The 17,936-nt window shown below is 38.9% G+C and overlaps 2 protein-coding genes across 2 annotated transcripts in view; both read right to left on the bottom strand.

The window, feature by feature from the left end:
• Positions 1-1,538, bottom strand: part of usp43a (ubiquitin specific peptidase 43a) — a 134,063-nt gene extending 132,525 nt beyond the window's left edge. Inside the window, exon 1 of the mRNA XM_026170554.1 lies at positions 426-1,538. Coding sequence (XP_026026339.1) covers positions 426-1,040 — 615 coding nt within the window. The 5' untranslated portion in view covers positions 1,041-1,538. The remainder of the gene's footprint in view (positions 1-425) is intronic.
• Positions 1,539-4,577: 3,039 nt separating this feature from the next.
• On the bottom strand, positions 4,578-17,513 carry cfap52 (cilia and flagella associated protein 52). Its single transcript, XM_026170535.1, has 14 exons — positions 17,109-17,513; positions 16,524-16,723; positions 16,267-16,403; positions 15,303-15,431; positions 14,958-15,057; positions 14,657-14,773; positions 14,291-14,391; positions 13,978-14,148; positions 13,390-13,538; positions 13,050-13,195; positions 10,601-10,752; positions 9,595-9,697; positions 5,154-5,268; positions 4,578-4,915 (listed from the first exon to the last, which is right to left on the bottom strand). Exons 1-14 carry the CDS (start codon positions 17,167-17,169, stop codon positions 4,734-4,736), a joined length of 1,863 nt encoding a protein of 620 aa, XP_026026320.1. The 5' UTR covers positions 17,170-17,513; the 3' UTR covers positions 4,578-4,733.
• Positions 17,514-17,936: the final 423 nt, after the last annotated feature.

Genomic DNA, 17,936 nt, shown 5'->3' with positions numbered 1-17,936 from the left:
GCTGAGTGCAGCACGATCAATCGGCACTGATTCGGCCCACAAACACTGTCAGTGCAATAGGAGAAAACTATGTGGCTTCTAGTTAAGTGTATTAATATGATTTAAAACGCCCTAAGGTCCTGTAATTGTGGTTTCATTGTGCTTGAGTTTGAGCACTCTCGCTGCCAGTGAGCAGTTAATCAAATAGCAGCAACAACACTGGCACAGTTAGCAGCAGACTTTTGGGTTTCGGGGCCACTTGCAATTAGTTTAACCAATCAAGATGAATAACATGCCCACCGGGTGGAGAGTATTTGTTTCTAGTTGACACCGGAGTACCTGTTTGAGAACAACTCTCTTTATAGAAAACAGAAAAATCACACCAGGTCTCCTCAATGGGGGAAGCCTAAGCTTGTTCAGTTCAGGTGAATCGTCTCCATCCTTACCTTGAACTCCACAGACAGCTGCGGCGTGTACTCCAGTGTCCAAAGCGCTCGAACCAGCGACGCCAGCTGCTCTGTCACCTCTCCCCTGGCGGTCTGCGACTCCGCTCCTCTCACCTCCCCGTTAACCCTCTGGAGGCAAATATCCGACTTATACTGCTCCAACCCGAGGTATTCGGCGAGCAGGTCCGTGTTGCTGAGGCACTGAACCACAGCGTTCATGAAACAGGTGTTGCCGTGGTTCTTCAGTCCCAGCACTCCCGGGGTCTTGTCGCCGTAGCACCACGACAGCCTGTCTTTCACCGAGCCGTGAATGGACGAAACCGTGGAGCTCTTCTTTACGGTTCCTTCCCTGGAGATTTGCGAACAGTTATCTTTAAAACCACCCGACGCGCTTTGCCCGAAACCGCCGTCGTCGTCTTCTGCGTCCTGCTGTTCCGCGTCGCCAAAGTGCGCTAAAGTGCCCAAAGTTTTAAGGATCCTTCCCATGAAATTCCCAAAAGATCGAAGCGATTTCCGTCTAGTAAACCTACCAGATTTGTATTTCTTCTCCTTTGGCTTCGTCGTTTTGGGTTTCATGGGTTGTCTTCTTACCTTGCTTTCCTTACGGGTATCCATGGCTCTATCACTTAAACGGACCGAGAGAAAATGAAACAGACTATCAACGCGCACCTGTCTGCCAGGCTGTCTACCCCTCCTCCTCCCCCGTCTCACTTCTCTCCACAAACCTCACTGCCGCGAAGCCAATAAGGCACATTATTGCTGATATTATCCCATCGACATCTCGGTGCGCGCGTTTTGTCGGGTGACGATCTATCTCTGCAGGAGCTACAGAGACGAGCGGCTCTCCTTCTTCCACATCGCAGGTTCATTTATACTTCCTCGTCGATGGCTCTCAGCGCTGGATCGTGCGCCTGGCGGTCTTTGACTCTCTCTCTCACCACCCCTGTTCTTCCCTCTTCTCCTGTCTGTAGGGCCTCATTGAATTGCCAAGGATCCTGTTTAACTGCCCGCCTCACAGGCAAGAATTTAATTAACCTGAATTAGACTGTAGGCTATCAACACAAATATGTATGTGGTTAAGTCATTCGCAACGGGTGGATGACAGGCAATTCAACTAGGCATATCTACTTTATTTCACTCTGAACAAGGAAGTTGTCGTCTTTAATAGGTGACAGGTACAGCAGTGTGAATCTGCCCCCTGTAGGACCAGTTCTAACATCACCTGCCAAAACATCTGCTGAGGGTGTCAGAGAAAGCAGCACCATCCACAATACCAAACTAAATTATAGACTACTTATAAACTGCTCAGAGAACAACTAAAAAATACGTTTCCAGTATAATGGTAAATGGACTAGTTCTTATTGAGCATTTTCCAGTCTGCTTGAGCATTCAAAGTGCTTTAAACAACCCATTCATCCAAGCACTTCTCACACACATACATTCAGAAATTGCTATTTCTGCTGAAGAGCCTGTCCACATAGGTAGACCTGGTACACCTGTGCTATTTGCTCTGACAGACACCTGTTTGTGAAAGCCAATAGCATGTCTAATCAACCAATTATGATACCAACCCAGTGGATTTAGGAATGCAGACATGGTCAAAATGACCAGTGATGGTTCGAACTGAGCATCAGAATGGGAAAGAAGGGTGATTTAAATGTAGCATGGTTATTGTTGCCAGACAGGCTGGTAAAACTATTTCAGGAACGTGTGATCTATTGGGACCTTCCTGCACAGCGATCCAGAGAATATTAGAATAGAATGGGCTGGTGTAGCAGAAGACCACACCCTGTGCCACTCCTATTAGCCAAGAAACAGGCAGAAAACCAATGCTACAGTTCACACAGGTTCACCAAATTTGGACAATAGAAGGCAGCTGGGTGATATGTCATGTTCATCCCATCCACCCATTTTCTCCTGCTTATCACATGGACTATTTCATAAAAACTAAGTTTACCTGAATCTGGTTTCTTGAACATGACAATGATTTTACAGGGTTTCAATCTAATAGAGCAGCTTTGGGAGTGGAACAGAAGACTCACAACTGATTTGCAGCTAACAAATCTACAGCAATTGTGTGATCCTATCATGTCAATATGGACCAAAACCTCTGAGGAATGTTTCCAACAAGTTAAGCATGAGTTAAGTTATGGCGGTTCTGAAGGCAAAGGGGATCCAAAAGGGGCGATACTACTATTGTATTAGTAGTGGCCAGTGAGGGTATAAAAACCAAGGTTATCAAAGTATAGATACTGACATCTACCCTACATATTGCCATGCATACATGGTCAACATTTTCTTCATCCTGCTAATCAAATACCTAAGACATCGTCACTTGCAGACAGGTGTAGCCAAGTCAGGCAACTTTCTGCATGCACATTAATGCTGCTGCTCATACATCATGAAAGCTCGACAAAGTTAGTAAAATGTATGTTAAAATTGTTTTTGCCAGATACATTACATGCAGTTCTGCTTTTCAATGGGAATCCAGCATCTTGTTTGCAATATTCAGATTCTCATCTGAAGCTTAATTTCACAGCTCACCAGTACTAAAGATTGAATTTGGTGGACCAGATGTTCTGATTTATTAAAAGAAAAAGTCAGGTCTCCAACCAATATTCCCGTAATTTTCCCGATGCTCTTGAGCATTGTTAGAAAAATGAACACATGTTACATGTTACAAATTCCGAGGCAAACTGTGTCATTCTGTGTCTGTGTTATGAAGATGACCCGTGTTTTACAGCAATCCTCTGTTCATTATCATTGTGCTAAACGACAGTGCAAGGAATTATGCCCAAGCTTAATGAGCAGGGATTTTATTTTATTTTTTTATTATTTTTGCTGACCTGCCACAGACTGGTAACCTGTCCTGGTTTACACCACCTCTTGTCTCATGACAGTTGGGATAAGCCCCAATCCTCCTGAATTCGATAAGAGGTAGAAATTGGACAGATGGATGGATGGTTTATATAACAATGTTTTTGTTTTTTTTGCAGGAAGTAGTAGTGAATTAGAATTGTACATTGCACCACTCTTTTACCATAACCTCTCAGAGAATAAATCTTATTACATTAGGGGACAGCAGTCCCTAATCTTTTCACTTTTATATACAGAATGTATTCAGACTACTTCAACCTTGCATTTTATATTGTAAATGTAATTTTTAAATTAATCTACAAGAAATAAAAAATAGCACCAGAAATTTTGCTATATAAGCAACAATAACTATTTTCACTATGAAAGTACTGTTTTCCCCATTTCATGGCACACCGTTACACCTTCAAGTCAATCAACTTTTTTCTGGCAAGCTCCATCAGATTGGGTGGTGAACACCTTTGATGTGTCATCTTTACATCTTAGATTTAAACAGTGGTTTATGGTTTAGCTGCAGTTGATCCACTTTAGCATTTTCTTTTCTCAATGCTTCAGTTCACTATGGTGCTGAAAAGTTCTGTCACCCATTCTCAGGTCAAAGCTGGTTTTCTTTAAGACCAGACCAGTCTCCCTGAGGGACACCCCAGTACCATGATGCTGCCATCCCCATGCTTCACTCTAGTGATGGTAATAACCAGCCGACTGGCTTCTGGATAATACCTCTACCATGAAGGCCGGTCACCTACCAGAAGGTCATTCTTGGTCACATTCTTGACCAAGGCACTTTTTGTTCAATAACTCAGTTTGGTAAACTCTAGCACTCAGATGTTTTGTGTATTTTACTTTTTGTATTTCACAGACATTGAAGCCATATTTAGAAACTGATTCATCCTCTTGCCCTATTCGCAATGACATTGTGAACTTTCTATGTGTGTTTACACCAGGACATGTAGCTTTAAATGATTAACAACTGATGTGTGGCTATTACATTCTACACATCTCGAGGCTCAAAAATCAAACAGGATGACTGTCACTGCAAAGGCTCTGAATACTTTTCAAAATGAAGATTTTGATTTTTAATAGAATTTCAAAAGAGCAAAAAAAGAGAGGATTTATTAATGCTTTAATTCACGTTTTCTTTTTTTTTCTTTTTTTTTAAAAATTGATTGACAAATATTACCCATTTAAAAATCAACAAAACCATGCAAAAAAAAAAAAAAAAAAAACCCACTACATTTACTATGCATCAGTGAGCAAAAACATCTTATACAGCAATTGTTGCTTCATGAGGTTACATGTATTTATTTTGGTAAGAATGTAATTCCATATTGCTAAAACAATATAATAGTAACATTTTGTACATTTTTGGAAAACTCAAAAAAAAATGTCTGGATGGCTAAAAGTTTGTGTTTCTTCCCGTGTCCAAATCTCCAGTTAAGAGGAAGGAACATGAGGGAACTTCCAGCAAAGAATGGCTCCATCTGCACTTGTACTGACTAAGTTGCGGCTGTTGGAGCAGATTTTCATGCTGGTAATACTGCCACCATGACCTACCCCTACGTGGGTTACTCCACCTAACATGTAGTCCCACACTTTCACCAGCTTATCATCTCCACCTGGTATGAAAAGGTGAACAACATGAGAAACCAGAAGCTCTAGGGAAATATCACTAATTATTGTGCAATACTGTTCCTTATATAAAACACATGAAAACTATATTTGCATAAAATATTCAATTAGGTTTTGATCTAAACGGGAGCATAACGGGCAAGGCAGCAGGGACAAATATAAAATTGCTATCTATATATGAGTAGCATGGAAGAAGAAGAAGTGCAAATGAGTAATGTGCCATACCTGTCACAAAGTATTTGCCATCCTGTGAGATATGCATGCCATTGATGGCACCAGACTGCGAAGCCTCAAGTTGTCTGAGGGCAGATTTACCCTCAAACACGTCCCAGTAGGCAACCTGAGGGACAAAATGTACACAATGCACAGAAAGTCTAAGTGGAGATGAAGGTTACACATTTATACTCTGAAGTTTTTTTGTTTGTTACTAAGGATTGATAGGCTTGCTATGCAGACTGCTACTAATGAGATCAAGTGAAAACATCTCTGTGCTTTTGTGCTATTTTTATTCAACATTATATACAGTATACACTTTACCACTTCCTATTTTGGTAGTAGTACGCAATAGGTGACCTCAGACTCTCACCTTCACTGCTTTCTCGTTTTAACTCTATATGAAAATGAGCTGGTTTGATTCTATCATATATCTAAATGAGTTTTGAACATCTCTAGGGCTTAACAGCCGTCAGAGTATCAAGTCTCACAAAAGGCGATTGTTAGTTGAAGTTATTTATAGCCCAGGTGGCAGAAGCATCACAAAACCACAGAGCGAGAACAATCCTTTCTTGTTATTTATATGACCGACCTGATTACTTCTTGGGTGGAGTAAATGAAAGCCCAGATGGACTTGATCATTAAAATTAGGCTTCAGTCATGAATGAGTTCCTAGTAGAAGATTTAACAGTTCACCCTATGTGATTTTAAAAGTCAAGAAGCTGTTTAGAAAGCAGTAAAGCACTCAAAACACTGATGCTAAACACACTGCATTTCAAAGTCAATAAGGAGTTGAGAGAAGGAGATGGAGTTACCACAATTAGCTATTTGTAAAGGTCATGTTAAACAAGGCTGTTCACACAGAGCCCAATGCTTATGAGAACAGAATTTCATTTTTTGCCCATTATGCCTAATAGGAAGGCAAATAATACAGGATATGTAATCTTTCACACATATTGAATATTGTGCTTACATGGAATGAAAACTAATATGGAGAAATAAATAGAAACCAAATCTTCCTAATGTAACCAAATCAGAATGTAAGGCTTAAATCTGAACAAAACAATACTCACTTCTCAGCTAAGGCCTGCATTAATCGATAACATATTTAGTGAGATGTCTTTTCAAACAAATCAGCGCCTTAAATTAATCATTGCGCTATGATTAATAAAAAGAAATTAATGGTGAAATTAAATAGTTTACTATTCGCATAGCCACGATAAAAGTTACTGTAACAATGTTCCCCTCTCTTCTTCTCTCTTAGATCATTGTCCATCCCTTCCTCACCGCCACAGTCACGACCCCTTCCACCTTTCTCATCTCATTTCAGCAGCTTATTAGAGGCTTCCACCTGTGTGAGTTGTCTTGGCCCATCTGCGATCCCTCAGCCTCGGTCTGGGAAACTGGCTCACAGCCATGACATGGGCAACCAGGAAATTAATTACGTGCAGTAAGTGAGAGCAGGTCTGAAAAACATACTCTTAGGACTGCTCCACTTATAAGGACAAATCTCAGGCTATAAGCAGTGTATAGTTGCCTGGGCTACACAGAAGGTTAGAAGCTTTAGCTTATAGAAAATATGCACAGTTACCTAAGGTTATTATGAGCTAGTAATTAATTACTATCAAGGCTAATTAATGCCTCCTTTTTAGCAGAAATAATGTAGTCCAACTGGTTTCAGCTATAATCCCGTATCCTTACCTTGAAAAGACGAAGTAAGCATCATATACTTACTACACCAAAAAACAAACACATCATTATCATTGCCAGCAACATCCTGATCACAAAGCATCTCATTAATACAACTGCTCCCTGACCCTACACAGTCATCCCCCCACCCCTCCTGGCCACTCTCTTTTTCTTCACATTTTTTCTCACATGCTGGTTTGCATCCTGTGAATTTACTCATAGAGTCATGCTGGGAGGTGAAGAAGGCTTGGAGTACAGAGAGAGAGGAGAGAGAGAGAGCATTGCTGTTTGTTGAACCAGACAGAGTGCCTGTGTCCTGGGATGAGCAGATGGTGGATCTGGCTGGCACTTGGGTGGCATAGGCACATCCGCAGGAAGGCACGAACACCACAGCGCTCCCCTCCATCTCTCCTCTTTCTCGCTCTCTTTGAATGCCTCCTTCCCACTTTCTCTCCGCTCGCTCAGCACACCCACCGCGCTGTGTTAATCAGCACAACTTGTCCTCACCTCTCAGCATGCGGGGACGGCAGCAATATGGGTCCAGTGTGTAGCCGGGTTCAAGGGGTGTGGATAAATTGCACAATCAAGGAAAAAAGTGTTTCATTCTGCAGCAGTAAAGGTCCAAGCTTATGTAAATAAGAAGTGCTTGGTTAATCAAGATTATAAAAAGAAAAAATTGTGGAGTCAAAGGGTGTGTTTTTGCACCAGTGATTAGCAGCCGGCACAATGGCTTAATTACTGTATACTGAGCTAAGAAACAAATTAGAAGCGTTCAAGCTAATCTGCAGAAATGCACACGAGTATGATTGTACAAGCTTTCATTGTGCTACTCTTTGCTGATCTTAGTAAAGCTGCAGATTTTTCTGTCATTCTCATTAAGTGGAGATTTCAATAACCATAACAACATAATGAGGACTCTACACTGTGACTGTTTAGTGACAGTCTATTTGCATCCTGTTTTTGTTTTTTTATCATTATAATGATTACCTTTTTCTCCTTTAAGCTAGACAGCTGAGTATTAAGTCTGAGGGAAAATATATGGAGTACATGGACTACAGTAAACAACAAAAAGTAGTTATTATAGACTCACTGTGAATTGCAACAGTTTACAGCTATGTTATCAACAGATTATGAAAAAACAATTGTGTTACAGTGTGATATTCACAGTGTGATCTCTGGGCACTGGATATTTGGAATTGGCTCGGAATTATTTTATTCATTTTCAGAAAAGAAGCCAAACTGTAGAGCAATACTTATTTGTACCAGTGCATGGTGTAGTGAGTCAGAGCAGCCATAAGTTTTCTCTGAGCCCAACTGGGGAAGACACAATGCCAACAGACAGACAATGACTTTTATCATCACCAGCACCAATTGGAACCCACACTCTGAAATGCTAAAACAGGAGCAAACAAGACTAAACTCCAGAGGAGCTTCCACCAGCTCTTGAAGCAAAGAAAATGAACTGGCACCATCTCTTCTAAACTGTAAAGATCAAAGCTGTCCATGCTAACACATCACATGTTCTACCTGTCAAACATCACTCACATTTTCTCCCAGAAAACTTCGTCGTCAACACGATCATGCCAAAGCTTGAAACCTGGAGCCCCCATAGCCAGATACCAAGACTAAGTGAAGTGAGATCTACTGATGATGCTAATGTAGCACCATGGACGATACCTACCGTGACAGTTACAGAGACTAACCGGCTGATCTACACCAAGAACGGTGTGGATCATACATACATCATACATGGTACGCCATATCCAAGTGGCCGGCATAATATACAGAAACATCTGTGGTGAGTATGGACCGGAAGTCTCAAGGGCATAGTGGGAGACACCCCGTACGATGGTCGAGAATGACCGAGCTAAGATCCCATGGGACTTCCAGATACAGTAGGACAAAATGTTGGTGGTTAACCAACCCCATATAGTAGTGGTGGACAAGCAGAGGAAGTCAGTCGTAGTGATAGACGTAGCAATACCGAATGACAGCAACATCAGCAAGAAGGATCACAAGAAACTGGAGAAGTACAAAGGGCGCAGAGAAGAGCTGAAGAAGATGTGGAGGGTGAAGGTAACAGTGGCCCCGTGGTAATCGAAGCGCTAGATGCAGCCAAAGCAAGTGTCTCCAGCAGCTCCCAGGAACAACATCCGAGATCTCTGTCCAGAAGAGCGCAGTCCTAGGAACAGCTAAGAGACTGCACAGGACCCACAAGCTCGAGGGGAATTTTTTAAATCAAAGGTTTACTTATTTAAATAAATAATCATTAAATGACATATGCTTGGTATAAACTGAATGTATAACAATGAAGTAAATTTCATTTCATGAGACTTCTTTAAATTGTCATTTTCAATTGAACAGATTCCATTAAATGTATTTTTGTATTGTACTTCTCTATACTGTAAATTCTACATGCAATCAAATTAATTATGGTCAGCATTTTTGGCATGAACATTTTTGTATCCATCTTTTTGTGTGAAAACAAACTCATAAACCACACTTTCTTGGTTCTTACTACAGGGGCAGCTACACTAAAACATTTTTGTCAGAATTAAGCAAATTCTGACTAAAGAAGTTTTAGCAAAATGATCATTAACAAATTCTGACTATACATACCTCTGAGGCCACCATAAAAAAACTGGCTTAAAGATAAATCAAGTGAAAAATTTGTGTTTAAATTACTGCCTGCTAGAATGCCAATAAAAATACAGAAATGCACTTAGCAACAAGAAAAAAAAAGATTCTTAATCCCAAAACACACCTTTCTGTCAGTGCCACTGGTGATGATCTGAAATTCCTCTGGATGGTAGCACACAGTCCGGAACAGTGTGTTGGCAATCATCATTTGACGAACTACGAATCGCCTATAAAAGATTATACAAGAGACAAAAGACAAGAAATGACGGGAAGGAAGATGAGTTTGACAGGTGTTGCAATAGACTGGGCAAAAAATAACTCATATGAGGTGCATGTGTCTTCACACCATGACCAGACTGTCGTGTCTGTTCAAATTTTAAACAAAAAAAGCATAAATCTCAAAACAATCTGTATATACAAATGTTCTGAAGTGCACATATTTTCTCTTGTGCAGACAGGGTGTCAGTCTAAATTAATTGAGACTTTTCTACTAATCCATTTAAATAACCTGTTAGTAGTCATACTACAAAGAGAATCCATGATAATTGTATGGGTACTGCCTAGAAGCCTTTAATCCACAGACTCGTTCATGAAGAGGACAGACAATGAAAAAAATGACCATAGTCAGTTTTCAACAGCTTATTGTACTCCCAGAAGAAGCTCACAGATTAAAGGATTTTAAGCTCGCTTATAAAGAACTGGATTTCTTTTTTATCTCATTGTATGAGCCACACATCCACTTCACCATTTCTCTCTTATGACAAGTCAGACATGAAGACAGTGCTCTTCTTTCCTCTCACTTTGTCTCTGTTGGCTATACGTATTATTACCAGATATGTACATTACTTTTCACAGAACAATGTGATTAGCTCATTCAGTAATGTGCCTAACTACTTTATTTTCACTTCACTTGCTCTCATCATTTTTCTTTGATGAAACTGAAAAATAATTATTACAATTTTGACTTAGTGAAGTGGCTCTGCAGTAATTTTTTGGCATTTTGTTGTACTACTAAACACAACATTTCATAGATAAATAATATTTCATACACTAATATTACAATATTAAACACTTTAAAGATGTTACATGGACACAATGTGTGGGTTATGGTTTGCAGATAGGCTACTCACACTATGTCCCAGATGATGCAGGTACCGTCAGAGCTTGCAGAGACACACTCTGTGTCGTCACTCTTGATTTTGAGACAAGTGACAGCAGCTTTGTGCTTTTTCATGGCCTCCAGCAACCGATAGCTACGTGGCTTCAGCTCCCAAACACACACCTATGATAGTTAAACCCAAAATCATTCATTAGGGAAACTATATTTAACTTTATTTATAAACATACAAATATGCTATGGATGCAACAATTTTCAATTTTCATTAAAGACATCTTCAACAGTATGTCTTCTGTTCTTTTGAAATCATGTCAGTCTTCAATGATATTGCATGCTATAGAGATAAACCCCAAATTTAAATGCTGAATGTGTATTTGAAGGGTGCACAGCACAGTCTAGTATGGTGTGTCTGTATAACGAATATAAAGCATGCATAAAATCCTCCAATATTTGCACTAAGCACTGGAATAACTCACAGCTGCTTGTCTTGGAGAAAAATTAGCAATTCTAATTATATGACTAGACATGAGATGCAAACATTCTTATCTTTAAATCAGTTTTGTCATGTTCAGTAGGCATTCCCAAATCAATAACAAAAAAATGTTTTGGGAAAGTCTGAAAATAGTTATGGCAGGATATGGACTACAACTAAAGCTCAATTATCAGTCAGGATAGCCATTTCATGTCCATTTCATAATTCTTGTTGATGATATACTGTGAGAAATTGTGCCAAAGTCTCAAGCTGCCCAAGATTTTTTTTTTTAATTTTGCTAGGAAAACGGAAAATCTGTGATGTGATTTATTGAAACATGCAAACATAAATGGACAAAACAGAGTTTGTACAATTCTGACAAGCTTGAAAGTCTGTATTTGGGACCTTATTCTTCAACACCGCCTGAACTCTTGTAGGCAAGCTTTCTTGTAAGTTCTTTGTAATCTTCAGGAATAGTTCTCCAGGCTTCTTGAATGACATTCCAAGCTCTTCTTTGGATGTCGGCTGCCTTTTGCTCCATTCCGTTCATGTGAACTCACATTGTTGTTGAGGTCCTGGCTCTGAGGATGCCTATCCATGACTGACAATGTTTCATAATGTGTTTGACTATCCAGGTAGTATCACTGTAGTATCTTTGGAATCATTGCCATGTTGATAAATGAAGCCCTTGCTGACACTTTTCAGTCAGTAATGCATGGTCTATCAAAATCTGATCATACTTTTTTGCATTTATAATTACCTCAGTTTTACAAGTACATATTACTGTTGATATTAATGAGGATTTGAAACAAAAAACTTATGTAATTTTGATTTTAAACTCGATAAGACCTGTGTAATTTGGCATACCTCATTGTTTGTTTGTTTTTTAGCTTTTGCCATCCTTGAGAATGGATTCTTGACCATTACCCTTCCATTGTGGGCGATCGTGGCTCAAGAGTTGGGCGTTCGCCTTGTAATCGGAAGGTTGCCAGTTCGAGCCCCTTGGACAGTCTCGATCGTTGTGTACTTGGGCAAGACACTTCACCCGTTGCCTACTGGTGGTGCCAGTGTCCGGCAGCCTCGCCTCTGTCAGTGCGCCCCAGGGTGGCTGTGGCTATCACCAGTGTGTGAATGGGTGGATGACTGGATGTGTAAAGCACTTTGGGGTCCTTAGGGACTAGTAAAGCGCTATACAAATACAGGCCATTTTCCTTTTTTTTTTTTTACCATTGAGACTAGTTCTGATGAGGCTTATGGAAAAAGCAGATGAATCAGCTAAGGGGTGTAAATGTAAACTGTATCTCTCGGATCCTGTCTCAGTTCTTTGATAGATTTTTCCTATTTCTTAAGGACATGACTACATCTACTATAGATAGTTTTCATGCCTACAACTTCTGTCTACTTGTTCAGTTTCCTCAAATTTTTAAGGACACAATGAACAGATATGTTTATAGCTAATAGCTCTTTTAGAATCACCTTGTTGGTGCAAAAATACAGTTTTATGCCTGACAAACTGTGTTATCTTTGGAATTTGTGTTGATTCAACCAAAGAAAAAGGATCATTTTGAGTGTTTTTGTGACAAGTTGCTAGTAATAAAGTGCTAAAGGTAGAATATAAAACTGGATTTTTGCTAAGTTCTGTGTTGTATGTAAACACAACACTGGTTTATTCTGTGATTTAAGTGCCGTTTTATGCTTTATGAGTCAATGTAAAAACTAAAAACATTCTTCTGAAAATAGACTGAACAGTTCTCAACAGACTAGACTGAAAATTAAGAAAAAAGAAGAAATTTTTTTTTAAAGATCTTCAGAAAGTCTCTGGAAATATTGCTGAACTATTTTAAAACTTATAAGAACATCTGGCTCCTTAGAAGCATAAAGCCAAGAAATGAGAAGCGGCTCAAGACTTTAATATTAAAATATAAATTAAATAATAATATATATCTAATAGTGAACAAATTATAGGTTCATTGATATTATTTCCACTGACCTGTCCTTCTCCCCCTCCACTGACAATCCTTTTGCAATCCCTTGTGCCAGCAATGGCCGTTGCACCCATTGTGTGTGCATTGTGAATGGTGAGCATGAGTTTTCCACTTTCTGGTCCAAACAGACGAATCTTACCATCATTCCATGCTAGAAGACAATGACAGCTAGAGATTAATCTGATTCTGCACAAGAAACAGAACTTTTCAGTAAGTGAAAAGAAACTTTACTTTTATATTTCAGATTTCTGCGCTACTGTAATTGAGATGGCTCGTTATCACCTATTCAAAACATATTTCAAAACAGAAAATTAATTGTTACAGAAATCGCTCTCTGAGTCCTACCACTGATGATGCTTTGTCCATTAAACATGAAGTCCACTGAATTGCAGGTCACATTGGGTATAGTGATGCGCAACAGCTCTTTAGGCTTGCCTGTGTACCACACTCTGATATCTTCATCTGAGCAGGTTGCAAATAGTTCAGATGTTCCACTAGTGGAAAAATGTGAGGAAAAATAGAGAATTATAGTTGTGTGGTATGGGTTGTTAATATAATTATGTAAATAATTAATTAAAAGGAATATTTTACTCAGGTCTTAGACACATACATAAAACCAATAACATTTCCTCAGAATATGTAGACATGTGGCATGTATATGTCACCCTCTAGTGAGTACAACAGGTAAATAAAGTAATGAATCAGAAACAATTTCAGCACAGTTTAAGCATTGTGGTTTTGCTTTGCTGTATTTGAGACATAACATAATGTTTATTTTCTTGCATTTCTGGGTACAAGAGAAAATGTGTGTTTCTGAGGGGCATGGTGAAGGAGAAAAAGGAACAGACTGACTGTTTTCTGATCAATTCTCTTTATCAGGGCATTTATGTTTTATTGCAGAACACTATTTAAATTCTCTTTTCTGACACTTACAACAAGATGGCTACGTCCTTGACAGCTTCATTATGGCTGGTGGATATGAGTTCCACTTTGAAATTCTCATAACTGAAGCGATACATCTGAGCAGCCTCTGTGCCAACAAAAAACTCATTTCCATCTCCTAATGTAGCAATGGAGGTTACTGCCTTTTCCAGATCGACTTTCCTGATGTGAGGTAAAGGAAAAAAGTACAAAAATGCAAAAACAAACTAAAGCACTTGAATGCTGAAAATATAGAAAATTCAAAGGTAACAATTATGCACACTAGGGATATTTTATAGTGAAATAATTCAGTCATAGAACTCACTTAAGAGTTTTGAAGTTAGTCCCAGAAGACAAAGTGACAGTGCCAGATCCACAGCCTACAAGTAGGTCCCCAGACTTCAGTATCTTTATGACATTGACACCCTGCAAAGAAAAGGATGAAACTATGATTTTCATTACATTTTTCTAAAACAATTATGCATATTTGAATATATCACTTTTTAAAATTCCTAGATCGTTGACAGCTTCTCAAAACTTAAGAAATTTTTAACTATGTGACATGAACCATGGCTTTTCCTTCCACAGGGATTCCTATTAAGCACAGGGCATGAGTACGGAGTGGCTGAATGACTGAATTCAAAGCACCCAATAAGGAATGCAATGAATGACCTCTACAGTGATGACTTACCATGCTGTATTTTGATTTAGCTGGACCGCAGTGATTCAGAAGCTTTGTCTTCAGGTTAACTTTCATTATGTCTCCACTCATGGTGCCGCAGAAAATGAACTGATCATCCTCTGAAATCTGTACAGCAATATTGATAGTGCAACCACATTATTTCACTATATCTGGTGTGCTATAAGTTTGGAAGATTTAAAAAGTTGAGTTTCACTATTAGTATTCTTATGCACCTTCTGCAGCCATACTATTAGTGTTTTATTGATTTGTTAAGTTTCTGCCTGCAGATGGTTTGCATATGGCTTCATACCTCTAAGCATTTCACAGTCCTCTTGAGCTTGCCTGTCTGACACTCTGTGGGCCTGATCTTTCTGTTGGGGAGGTCCAGTTCCCAAACTCGCAATGTTCCACTGCCCAAAGAAGACCAGTGATATTAAATCACTTTTATGCAATAACAAGGAGCGTGAAAACCCACATTGTGAAGCTAGGTATGCAGAAAAAAAGCAATAGGTAGATGCCTTGTCATTTTATAAGCAGGTTCAATAAAATCTAATTCACAGATAACCTAACAATTACAAATTAAAAATCTAATGTGACATTCAGCTTGGCTTAAAAAAACACAGAAAAGAAAAAATAGTAGACACCATTCACTCACCTCCCTGCTGACACAAAGATGTTGTCATTTGTGTTTGAGTATTGCAAAATCAGGGAGTGACCAGCACTCTGCGCTGAAGCTGGGCTCCCACATATAGCTTGCTTAGTCTCAATATTCCACACAACTATACTGTAAACAAACACAAAAGATCATTAGTACAGTACATTTGATAGGCCATCTAGAAATTGATGTACCCCTTTTTGTGCAGATAAAGATAATTAAAGGCCATACCATGTGTATTCATGGACATTGCATGTCAACACACATTTCAGTAAATGTACTAGTGTAGACATTTGGCTAACTCTCACCTCAAGACACATGAAATCTATTAAACCAGGAACAACAAACCAGTATATATAATAAAACAGACTTCACAGCTTGACCTCATACTGGACTGTCTTTAAATCATGATTCTTATATCATATTTAATAAAAAATAATATGTGCCACTGTGTCTGCTAAGTCTTAACGGATCTACAATGTATGAGCTTCAGTCACTGAAAGCTAACTATCCAAATGGAGTCTACTTCACAAGTTCAATACGTCCCCTCTGGCAACAAATGCAGGGTGTTTGTCATTTGTTGCTTCCTGCTTCATAAAACACAAATAAGGGGAAGAGCTGAACCATGTGCAATCTTATAAGAAGCATCTTTAAATCTAAAGACTGGCCCAGCTTAGGTTATTCTGGTTTATTAGGGAGTCATAATAGCAAAGGACTTTTGCTTTCCTTTCCAGTACCTTACTAGCCTGGATGTATTCTGACTGTACAACTTCCTGTGTTCTACAAGAACCTTGTGCCTGGCTTGTTAAACAGTAAAACAAATGTGGCATGATCATTGCTCAATGAAATATAGTGTGCTATGTTGGCAATTAGACAATTACTGTGCAAGGCAATGTGTATTTCCATTTTGCAATCTTATTATCTGAACTTGCACCCAGCTGCATCATTCAGCCATAATGTTTACCTGCCATCATCTTGACCCCCAAGGGACACCAGGTACTTGTCATTAGGAGAAAAGGCCAGTGCCTCTACCTTTGCCTTGTGGAGCACCAGCTCTGTATAGATTGTTCGGGTCGCATAGTCCCAGATTATTATTGTAGCCTAGGACAACATATTAAGTAGAATATTGTAATTTATTCATCAAAATTATTTAACCCAATATCTGATGGCAGATTTGCCAGGTAGTTACAAAAACATTCAAACATTCCTGACTAAGATTACCTTAAAGCCCATAAAGTTGACCTGTCCAGAGGCAATATACAGTCCACTTTTTGACACTGAAATACAGGTTACATTGTTTGTATGGCCATGTAAGAACTCCTGTTTGCCATCTTTAATTCTCTTGAGAATGATTGTGCATCCAAGAGGGTAGATCATGTGCTCGTTGTCTGGATGGACTCTTAGGCCAGAAGAAACATGTCCTGGTGAAATAAAGCAAAGTACATTGAACAGACAATCTGTTTGTGATTATGAAGGTGGATGGTTGTTTTAATAATAATGGATAATAATAACGGGAATGTGCACTCTATCTTCATAGCTACACATGTAAGTTCAAAATGTAATCTTAACAACAAAGGTACAGTCTAAATCACACAAGGGGACGAGAACTCAGCCCGCTAGACAGCTCTGGAACAAGGAGAACATCAATTTTGGACTTAAAGTTTTACAGCTTTTCCTACTGTTAAAGACCGCGCAATGTTTTTAATATTAAAAAACTACCACTGTGTACAGTACTTAGCGTGTTACTCCAGACTTTTCAGCTGTCGTATCATTAAGCTAATTTAAGTTTGCAGGGGGGAAACTTACCGTTAAAGCCAATAACAGCCTCCAGTTCGAGCCGAGGTATACTTTCTGTTTCAACATCCATTATCAAACTAACTGTATTTTATTCACCCGAAAAATAAACTGTATTTTAACCTGTAAATTCAAATTTTGTTTAAATAGCGCTAATTATTTTTTCTCAGGCAGGTGAAGTAGTTCACACCAAACAAACGGTCGCCCAGCAACATCAATAAAGCGCCACCGGCTGAATGACGTTTCTCTGCTGCATTCACGTGGTATCGGAAATTTTACAATTGAAACAGCCGTACACAAAAACAATTAAACATAATTGGCAAATTACACTGGAAAATCGGTATTGCATTTGTAGGGTTCACTGTATTTGCACTATGGATAAAGATGACAAATTAATCTGTGACCTATACTGGCATTATACAAAAAACTTAAAATTCTCTCATTTCACAAGTAAACATGTCACAGAAGAATCTGGGACATAACAGAACAAATAAAAATACATTTCAGCACATTTACTGATTATCAGTACAAAAACATTGAATGCCCATTGTCTGAAATTACTACAGAGTTCATCACAGTACATCACAATGTATCTTTATTGAATGCAAGCTATCGTGCATGAATAAGATAAAAATCATTGGATTACACAACTACATTATATATATGTTGTACATCTAATATAAAATTATACTGATATAAAAACTTAAAAAGTACAATGTTCTTTGTTCATTTAATTTTTTTTTCACAACTTGTACAAGCTTAAATATGCTACTGCACTCAAGAGTGGAGTACCTCTGGCCACTGTGACATCACTGCAGGTCCTGCCCAGAGGAAAATAGT

This window comes from Astatotilapia calliptera, chromosome 6 (genome assembly GCF_900246225.1).
Source record: "Astatotilapia calliptera chromosome 6, fAstCal1.2, whole genome shotgun sequence".
Taxonomy (NCBI): Eukaryota; Metazoa; Chordata; class Actinopteri; order Cichliformes; family Cichlidae; genus Astatotilapia; species Astatotilapia calliptera.
The sequence above is the reverse complement of the archived record's forward strand: the minus strand, read 5'-3'. Positions and strand labels throughout refer to the sequence as shown.

Coding starts and splice junctions, on each gene's coding strand:
- cfap52 (XM_026170535.1), bottom strand. CDS start 17,169: ATGGATGTTGAAACAGAAAGTATACCTCGGCTCGAACTGGAGGCTGTT. Junction 13,196..13,389: donor TGGACAAAGCATCATCAGTG/GTAGGACTCAGA, acceptor ATTGTCTTCTAG/CATGGAATGATGGTAAGATT. Junction 10,753..13,049: donor GTGGAGGGGGAGAAGGACAG/GTCAGTGGAAAT, acceptor TAACTATCATAG/GTGTGTGTTTGGGAGCTGAA.